This window comes from Aquarana catesbeiana, linkage group LG05 (assembly GCF_042186555.1).
Source record: "Aquarana catesbeiana isolate 2022-GZ linkage group LG05, ASM4218655v1, whole genome shotgun sequence".
In the NCBI taxonomy this organism is placed as follows: Eukaryota; Metazoa; Chordata; class Amphibia; order Anura; family Ranidae; genus Aquarana; species Aquarana catesbeiana.
The window spans coordinates 528,397,871-528,408,476 of record NC_133328.1 but is presented as its reverse complement, the minus strand read 5'-3'; the positions used below and the strand labels follow the sequence as shown (position 1 = coordinate 528,408,476).

General features: G+C 40.2%; 1 protein-coding gene across 1 annotated transcript in view; it reads right to left on the bottom strand.

Moving 5' to 3' along the window:
- Window positions 1-263: 263 nt before the first annotated feature.
- The window catches only part of LOC141145226 (NXPE family member 1-like), a 146,633-nt gene continuing 136,290 nt past the window's right edge, over window positions 264-10,606 (bottom strand). Inside the window, exon 7 of the mRNA XM_073631728.1 lies at window positions 264-2,365. Coding sequence (XP_073487829.1) covers window positions 2,304-2,365 — 62 coding nt within the window. The 3' untranslated portion in view covers window positions 264-2,303. The remainder of the gene's footprint in view (window positions 2,366-10,606) is intronic.

Genomic DNA, 10,606 nt, shown 5'->3' with positions numbered 1-10,606 from the left:
TCCAGTGACCTGTGAGGCTTTGGTGAACTCCATGGCCAAGAGAGGGTTATCGCAGTGCCGGAAAATAATGGTGGCTGTTAGGAATGTAGATTGTCTAGGGGTATTTTTAGACCCTCAATAACTCTGCATAAGGTATACCTTCCAATCCCCACAGGCCTGTGAGATTAGCCCATTAAGACAATGATAACAAAACAATGACAATAGTCTCTCCGAGCAAATCTAAATCTTTATTCTGTCTCAGTGAATATAAAAGGGAGTCTTGTGAGAAAGTACAGCCCCCTGAACGTTAATACAGATTATCCAATCAAATGCAAGCAAAAATTATGACATTCCGAAACTCAACTGAAAAATTCATACATTATTTCCCGGAAATCATGTGCTTTACGAGAAATTGAAAGTATCATATGAGAAACAAAACTAGGAAAAGATAACAAGAACAATAGACAGTAACACAGCTGTTTGTAAAATGGAGTACAGGATAAAACACAAAATGGAAACTGATTATTGTAAAATGGATGAGGTTAAGCTAAATATGCCTTCAATCCCCTCTTAGATCATATAAGATGATCTCTACATTCTATCCAGTATTCTAGTACTTCTTTGGGATTGTGGCATAGATTGCCTGATGATTCTTCATGTATGTAGAACCTTATCATCAGGAGATTGAATGCGTGCAATTATGCAGGTACAACACTTAAAACAGAGGTAAAGAATCAGAGCAAGGATAAATATCATAACAATGACAAGGACAATGTCTTTTAACCATGAAAATACCCCTCCAAACCCAAATCCTGCATTGTCAAATGGGCTCCATGTTTTAGCAATGTCCCTAGCTTCCTGCTGGAGCTGGCCTACTTCTTTTCGGTGTTGTGCAATAATATCATAGTAGTCAGGCACCTTGGCACTTGTGTTAGAGATCCAAGTACAGCATTCGTAGTCCTCAGTCATTTCACATAAACCTGTGAGAGCTGCACTCATGCTTTCTATAGCCAACTCATGTAGTTCTAGCTGTTTTCTGATTGCTCTAGTTTCTATGTTTAACATAGCAATGTCATCTGAATTCCTCTCCATTATCTCATCCAATATACTTGAATAATTGTTCAACCTTTTCATCATGTCTATACCCCATCCTGTCCAAGAAGGAAACCATGCCCAGGCCATATCTTGTTTATAGAACAATTCCCTTTTGTCACGGTGTTTGAGGGGATATCTGGGGTGTATACTGGCCTCTAGGGGATGTCCCCTTTTATCATCCCCTAGCACTCCCATGACAGGTACCAAAGATGCAAGATAACACCATCCCTTAACATGGAGGGGCTCCCAGGGATAACACACTTTCCCACAACATACATAGATACCTTGTCCCAGTGTAAAAGGTCTCTTAGTGACAATCTCGTGAGTGTACTTGTCCTGTTTTGCGATTATAAATTGGTGGAACATATCACGTAAATAATCAGAGAGGGAGGAAAAGTTATGCAAAGTACGGTTTATCTTTGGGTCAGATACTTGAAACAGTGAGCAGGCATCTTTGGCTCTGCCCCTGCAGTCACACATGGAGATGTTAACTATTGACCTGCTACAAATGGAGGGGTTAGTCTGTATCTCATTCCCTAAATTAAAACACCAATCAGGGGAATGACTTTTACCTGCTATTGGAAAGGTAACAGTGTTGTTTATGTACAGAGTAGATATGTTGATTAAGAAGACGGGAGGAGTCTTGTTGAGGAAGGAGGAAATATTTAAAGGTACAGCCAAAAGGGGAATTCGGGCAGTGCTAGGATGTAATTTGCTACATATCCAACATTCTTCATACCCTGATTTTTGAGCATAAGCATACTTAAATTTTAGCAAAAGCATCTTATCAGTAAAACTATCTCCAATTTCTCTCTTTGTTCTAGCTTGTGTCACTGTAGAGTTCTCTTGTGTGTGTGTGTTCCCACAGATACTTTTAATTGCACCCAAATCTTCAGGGTGGTAGATACAGTTAGTGATGATGCGGGTGGGCAGGAACACTATTAGAGAGATCAGGATCAGGAGGCAAAATGCCTTGCCAGAAGTCTGTGGTGAAATAAGCGAGGTCATCTTTTCTGGCCGGACCTGCTTTCCCAGGAACTCCTCCTTCATCTGCTTGGACTTATGCTTGAGGGCCTCCTTTATTCAAAGTCTCCTTCCTGCTCCTAGGGCTTTGGGCAACCTTTTTTACTCAGCTGGCATGGATCCAGGACTGTCAGTTTTCCACTAGGATGGCTGTTCTGGTCACTGCAACCACTGTAGTAAGAGGTCTAAAGGGATACTCTTGCTTCTTATTTCTGTTCAGCTGTTGGACCACCTCGGTGTCTCCCACCCTGAAGGGGTGAGTAGCTTCCTGTGAAGAGAAAGGAGAGGTGTGAGCAATATTTCTTTTGATTGTATCCAATGTTTCAACCAGTTTTACATATTCTTCCTGTATTAAGTCTAAATCTCCCTTTTCTATCATTAAAGGTGCTCTGGCCCATGGGGTAGGGAAAGGTCTACCCATCAAAACTTCAAAAGGTGAATACCCTGTTGTTTTGGAAGGGGTCATTCTTATTTCTGCCAGGACTGCTGGGAGGACCTTTTTCCAGTTGGCAAAGATTCCTCCTGTGGCCTTTCTTATCTTGTCTTTTATTGTTATGTTCAATCTTTCTACTATCCCTAAGCTTTGTGGGTGGTAGGGAATATGAAACTTCCATTCTATCTTGAGAGTTTTTACCAAGTCCTGGCAGACCCTGGCCTTGAAAGCTGGACCATTGTCTGAGTTTATTTGAAGTTGGCATCCCCATCGAGGAATGATTTCCTGAGTGAAGATCCTCACTACTGTTTGTGCATCTTCTTTTGTGGTCACGAAAAGTTCAACCCATCTTGAGAACATGAACGTGATATCTAAAAAGGTGTAGGTATAAGGCCCTGAGGTCTAAACCCCATAGGGCTAGTGATAATAATGAAATAAAATGTGAAGTGACAGATCTTCAACTATCACCATGAACAAAAACTTAAAAATAAGACTAAAAATAAAAAAACATAGGTGGACAAATGTGTGAACACATACAAACAGTATGGGACGTGTCTGAGTCCAATAGGTCACCTCTGGGTGAAATAATTGACTCAAAATCTATGACAATTAATAAGTAGTAAGTAAACAAAATGACATAAAACAGATTACATCAATGTGTTGTGCATTAACCCACAAGTGGCCTGCTCCTCAAGGCCAAACCTGAGTGTAAAAACAAGAGTCCATTGGGATGGTGTAAAAAAGCAGGAGTAGTATGGCGCTGCCCTTATGGAGACAAATTTTTTTTTATTTTTCTTTCTTTGTAGTGAATGTATTGCCTAGTATCCTTATAGAATTGCTTCTAAAACCTGTATATGTTAAAAAATTGAATAAAACTGACTGGTGGTGAATATTTCTATTCAAAATGAAAATACAACAACTGGTGCTCCAATTGTTCAACAAAGGTGCATTGTGCCCTTTAAGTTAAGTAATAAAGTAGTTGTGGATATAGATGTAATATCATCTAGGTGGAAAGTGTTAAAAAAAAAAAAAAAAAAAAAAAAAAAGGAAAACAGGAATAGTATGGCGCTGCCCTTATGGAGACAAAAAAAAAAAAACCTCTCTTTAAAATGACTTTATAATTCCTAAAGTGTGTGTGCCAAAAATGAATAAATATGTGACTGGTGCCAAGTCCTTACTGTTAAAGGTACAATTGCAACATAAGGTGCTTCAATTATTCAACAAAAGTGCATAGTGCACCATCACTAAAGTGACCAGTGTTAAATCATACAAATCCATACAACATTGTGCAAAATATCCATCATAAATAGTGACTCTTGTGCTGTGACCAGTATTGGTTGGATAGGAAAAATTCCGTTTATGAAAAAAACAAGTTCTTTTTGGAGTATTTTGTAGTGTTCAATCTTTGAGGGTCAAATATCTGTAGGAAAGCTTCTTATCCAGGTGCTGGTTTCTTTAATTAGTGCCTTGTCTGCATGCTCTGACAATGCTTGCACTTACCGGATTCTCCTTTCCCCTGCAGGGGTATGGATCAGCACCTGGATAAGAAGCTTTCCTACAGATATTTGACCCGCAAAGATTGAACACTACAAAATACTCCAAAAAGAACTTGTTTTTTTCATAAACGGAATTTTTCCTATCCAACCAATACTGGTCACAGCACAAGAGTCACTATTTATGATGGATATTTTGCACAATGTTGTATGGATTTATATGATTTAACACTGGTCACTTTAGTGATGCTGCACTATGCACTTTTGTTGAATAATTGAAGCACCTTATGTTGCAATTGTACCTTTAACAGTAAGGACTTGGCACCAGTCACATATTTATTCATTTTTGGCACACACACTTTAGGAATTATAAAGTCATTTTAAAGAGAGGTGTTTTTTTTTTTTTTTTTTTGTCTCCATAAGGGCAGCGCCATACTATTCCTGTTTTCCTTTTTTTTTTTTTTTTTTAACACTTTCCACCTAGATGATATTACATCTATATCCACAACTACTTTATTACTTAACTTAAAGGGCACAATGCACCTTTGTTGAACAATTGGAGCACCAGTTGTTGTATTTTCATTTTGAATAGAAATATTCACCACCAGTCAGTTTTATTAAATTTTTGAACATGTACAGGTTTTAGAAGCAATTCTATAAGGATACTAGGCAATACATTCACTACAAAGAAAAAAAAAAAAAAAAAAAAATTTTGTCTCCATAAGGGCAGCGCCATACTACTCCTGCTTTTTTACCATTTTTTAATACTTTCCACTTAGGTGGTATTGTATGTGTAGAGGCAGCAGCCATATCCATAACTAAAACATTCAATTCATTGCGCGGATTTACCCCATACACCTACCATTGGGATGGTGTATATATGTGAATATTTACAGTCCAACACTGTGCATTAGGATGATCTCAGGTAGCTCCCCGACAATTTGGATGTAAACAGTCTTCATATAGGGTAATTGAGAACTGATGAGAAAAACTTTGCATACGGATGAATTCTTGATATAAGGACTATCACTCAGAAAGTAGACGTAAATTGCCCTTACCAGACAGGATGGACTCACAGGCCCTTGGCGGTGAGTCAAGCAAGCTTTTGCCATCAGGCGGTATGATGCAGCGGACTGTATGGTGATCCTGGATAGGTCTCATCGGATGTCGCCGGATGACGTACCCCTGTAGTGGCTAGGCAGGAATCAGATGTCTTCAAATCTCCGCCACGGTCATCAGTTGGAAGGATAATTTCCTCAGCGACCGTCCATATATATTGGCAAAGTAAGAAAGAAAAAACTTCCACATGGTGTAAATCCTTTTAAAAATGTTATAGCATTTATTGTACTCAGAGGAGATCGTAATAAAAACGAAAAATGTACAAATATGGGCGGTAAAAACTTGGCTCACAAAAGTATAAAAGTATAAGAAAAGGTATAAAATTGGCGCAGTAGATGATGGTGGGGTAAAAACACAGTAACTCAACGCGTTTCGTCTTCAAAGACTTCTGCTGGGGTATGAATCTGCCCCCCATCCACTGCGCTTTATATATTACGAACGGCAATCAAAAAATATCTAATTGACTGTGATATTTGGCGTGACTTCCGGGTCTGGCGGCATCACCGCTGACCAGCGATCACGTGGTGGTCATGTGGGTTTTTTACGGCCAATCCTGTCCCCTCTTGGCTGGTCAAAGCCAAGACTCACTTCTGTCCTCCAATCAACTAACGTCAAACAGAAAGAACGTCTTTCCTATTCACGTAATGGTCTCGTATCGGTCATGTGATTTATTCCATACGGAATGACGTAGGGCCGCTCGAGGCTTGCGTATCACAGGAGGGAGGAAGTGGCGGCTTGCCAGCCCGCGACCTGGAACGCAAAACACTGCGGCGGTCGGGGGAGGAAGAGTCTGATTTTTGGATCAAAATCTGTATAGCCCGGTCCAGATAGGAGAAGTCAAATCGCCAGAAGTAACACCCAAATTAAACAGACATATGACAAAGACTGTTCCTAATTAGGGTACCCACAAACCGGTGTATGTACATAGGTTTTATATATAGCCCCCATGCATGACACCATGGAGATAGTGGGAAACCTATGAAGGAATTCAAAATGCTGAGCATAAAAAATCATGGGCATGAAAAATAATGCTGGACATAAAGAATTAAACAAAACAGCAGGTTTGTACACCTAACCACAGTAATGTTCAGTATGTATACATATGGAGGAAACTGAACCCAAGAATGCATACATGGGTGATAATGAATTTAACCCAAAAAAATGAATAAATAAAAGAGGGATAAGAACTGGGAAAATAAAATAACTGCAAAATGAAAAAAGAAAAAGGAAGAGGGAGGTCAGAGATATGTAAATGACTGTATCTTTGCTAAAGTCAGAGATATGTAGATATCTGTATCTCAGCTGGAGTCAACCCCTCATGCAACCGTAAAGGTAATAATAGTACTAATATTATGGTAAGAAGTGACTAAGTATAATGGTAGTGAGGGGGGAGGGAAGGAACGAGAGAATCAGAGTAGGTAGATAGCCATACAAATAGCATTGAGCAATATAACTTGGTTATAGTGACTGGTGTCTATAGGGGTATCCAGGACCATCAAATGTGGGCGTAAAAGTTACATTAAAAAATTACATAGGAATTTTCATGAACAATTAGAGAATTGTCATTTCAAAAAGGGGAGTATATAATTCCCCATCAGATTTCCTGGAATGCCAGTCTGACCTCACCCAAGGCATATCACTATGCCCTGGAAGGGCACCAAATGGAGAAATCGCAGCACTATAGATAAAGTCGAGAGGATTTGGAATCTAAGTGGGTCAAAATAAATTCAAGATGAAGTTAGAAGCTAACACTAAAGAGGCCCTAATATGGTCAAAGTTTAGGGCCAACATCGAGAATGGGCACCAACTTCTATGATTGATTGATAAAAGCATTGATGTCCCAATCAATTTTAAGTCCGTATGGTGCATAGCACTTAATAAGGTGTATCCAAAAAGTCTCCAACTTAGATACACCTATCACACTCGGTTCCCCCCTCCACCTGGTACAAATTTATCTATAATTTGAAACCTTGAACCTGATGGATTTTGATTATGGTGATGTAAATAGTGTTTAGATACACTATGACTTGTGCGTCCTTTTTTATGGCTGTAATATGTTCGTTCACTCTTATAGCAAAATTGCATTTTGTGCGTCTTATATATTGTTTTCCACAAGGGCAGGTGATCTTACCATAATATTAGTACTATTATTACCTTTACGGTTGCATGAGGGGTTGACTCCAGCTGAGATACAGATATCTACATATCTCTGACTTTAGCAAAGATACAGTCATTTACATATCTCTGACCTCCCTCTTCCTTTTTCTTTTTTCATTTTGCAGTTATTTTATTTTCCCAGTTCTTATCCCTCTTTTATTTATTCATTTTTTTGGGTTAAATTCATTATCACCCATGTATGCATTCTTGGGTTCAGTTTCCTCCATATGTATACATACTGAACATTACTGTGGTTAGGTGTACAAACCTGCTGTTTTGTTTAATTCTTTATGTCCAGCATTATTTTTCATGCCCATGATTTTTTATGCTCAGCATTTTGAATTCCTTCATAGGTTTCCCACTATCTCCATGGTGTCATGCATGGGGGCTATATATAAAACCTATGTACATACACCGGTTTGTGGGTACCCTAATTAGGAACAGTCTTTGTCATATGTCTGTTTAATTTGGGTGTTACTTCTGGCGATTTGACTTCTCCTATCTGGACCGGGCTATACAGATTTTGATCCAAAAATCAGACTCTTCCTCCCCTGACCGCCGCAGTGTTTTGCGTTCCAGGTCGCGGGCTGGCAAGCCGCCACTTCCTCCCTCCTGTGATACGCAAGCCTCGAGCGGCCCTACGTCATTCCGTATGGAATAAATCACGTGAGCGATACGAGACCATTACGTGAATAGGAAAGACGTTCTTTCTGTTTGACGTTAGTTGATTGGAGGACAGAAGTGAGTCTTGGCTTTGACCAGCCAAGAGGGGACAGGATTGGCCGTAGAAAACCCACATGACCACCACGTGATCGCTGGTCAGCGGTGACGCCGCCAGACCCAGAAGTTGCGCCAAATATCACAGCCAATTAGATATTTTTTGATTGCCATTCGTAATATATAAAGCGCAGTGGATGGGGGGCAGATTCATACCCCAGCAGACGTCTTTGAAGACGAAACGCGTCGAGTTACTGTGTTTTTACCCCACCATCATCTACTGCGCCAATTGTATACCTTTTCTTATACTTTTATACTTTTGTGAGCCGAGTTTTTACCGCCCATATTTGTACATTTTTCATTTTTGTTACGATCTCCTCTGAGTACAATAAACGCTATAACGTTTTTAAAAGGATTTACACCATGTGGAAGTTTTTTCTTTCTTACTTTGCCAATATATATGGACGGTCGCTGAGGAAATTATCCTTCCAACTGATGACCGTGGCGGAGGTTTGAAGACATCTGATTCCTGCCTAGCCACTACAGGGGTACGTCATCCGGCGATATCCGATGAGACCTATCCAGGATCACCATACAGTCCGCTGCATCATACCGCCTGACGGCAAAAGCTTGCTTGACTCACCGCCAAGGGCCTGTGAGTCCATCCTGTCTGGTAAGGGCAATTTACGTCTACTTTCTGAGTGATAGTCCTTATATCAAGAATTCATCCGTATGCAAAGTTTTTCTCATCAGTTCTCAATTACCCTATATGAAGACTGTTTACATCCAAATTGTCGGGGAGCTACCTGAGATCACCCTAATGCACAGTGTTGGACTGTAAATATTCACATATATACACCATCCCAATGGACTCTTGTTTTTACACTCAGGTTTGGCCTTGAGGAGCAGGCCACTTGTGGGTTAATGCACAACACATTGATGTAATCTGTTATATGTCATTTTGTTTGCTTACTACTTATTCATTGTCATAGATTTTGAGTCAATTATTTTGATCGTATTTCACCCAGAGGTGACCTATTGGACTCAGACACGTCCCATACTGTTTGTATGTGTTCACACATTTGTCCACCTACGTTTTTTTATTTTTAGTCTTATTTTTTAAGTTTTGGTTCATGGTGATAGTTGAAGATCTGTCACTTCACATTTTATTTCATTATCACTAGCCCTATGGGGTTTAGACCTCAGGGCCTTATACCTACACCTTTTTAGATATCACGATCATTGGTCTTATCACAATCATTTTTTAGCACCACACCCTTTTTTTCACTTCATATAATCACAATAGTCAGGTTGTTGTGTTGGCGGCTTTTCTTTATTTGGAGCTGGAGCAATTTTATCTTATCTAATTTCATCTTGAGAACATGTCCACAATTACCGAAAGATATTCCCGTCTTTTGCCTAGTTTGGACATGTGTGTGAAGTCAATCTGCAAATGTGTAAAGGGAGTTGTTGGATATATCAGGTGCTCATGTTTGGCCTTGTGTGTGATGTTTGGATTGTTCCTGATCCATCTTGATACATAATCCTTTACCAGCAAGATGCATTCTGTGATATAAAAATCTCTACTCAGAAGATCAGCCGTGACCTGTATACCTGCGTGGCCTATTCCGTGGTACTGTGAGATGAAGAGTGATGCACTCGCCGTTGGTATACATGGTTTCCCCTCTTTGCAGAGAAATCCAGTTTTTGGATCTTTCTGCGCACCCTTTTTATCCCAGTCCCTTAACTCATAATTTGATGCATAATCCTGGAGAACTGCGAGTGACTGTTCAAATGGGGATAGGTCAGGTATCAGCATAGCCATTTGGATGTCTGCTGTCTGTGAGATAGCAGCTTGTTTAGCAGCAAGGTCAGCCAGAGCATTTCCCCTGGCTATCTCTGTCTGTTGGCCTGTATGTGCTCTGCAGTGTACTATAGCCAGTGTTTTAGGTAGCTGGATAGCTTTTAGCAGTGACATTACCAAAGAAGAATGTGATATGTTCTTTCCATCTGCTGCCACAAAGCCACGCCTACTCCATATCACACCGAAGTCGTGTACCACGCCATACCCATACTTCGAGTCAATGTAAATGTTTACGTCCTGACCTTCAAAGAGCTAGCATGCTCTAGTGCAGTGGTTCATTACCCAGGGTTTGATCGAACACCAGGGGTTCGGTGAGTCAGTCTCGCCAGTTCAGCGGAGGTCAAGACACACACCCGACTCATATGATTCGTGATGACATGCCCCGCTTGTCCATCATTGGCTGCAGGTGATAACGCCACATTGCTTGGCCTATCTGTGCTGCAGGGAATTTGGTGCGCCCAGTAGTCAAATTGTAACTGTCATGATGGTACGTCGTGTGATTTCTTTCTTAATATTTTAATCCCTTCATACTAACTATGTCGAACAAAAAAAGAAAGTGGTCGGTAGAATATGTACAATATGGATTCACATGTATAACGAAACGTGATGGGAGTCAGCGTCCTAATTGCATGATTTGCAATGCCAAGTTGAGCAATTCTAGTCTAGCACCGTGAAAACTAAGAGAACATTCCTTAAGCTGCATGGAAAATTCGAGAACACAACGCT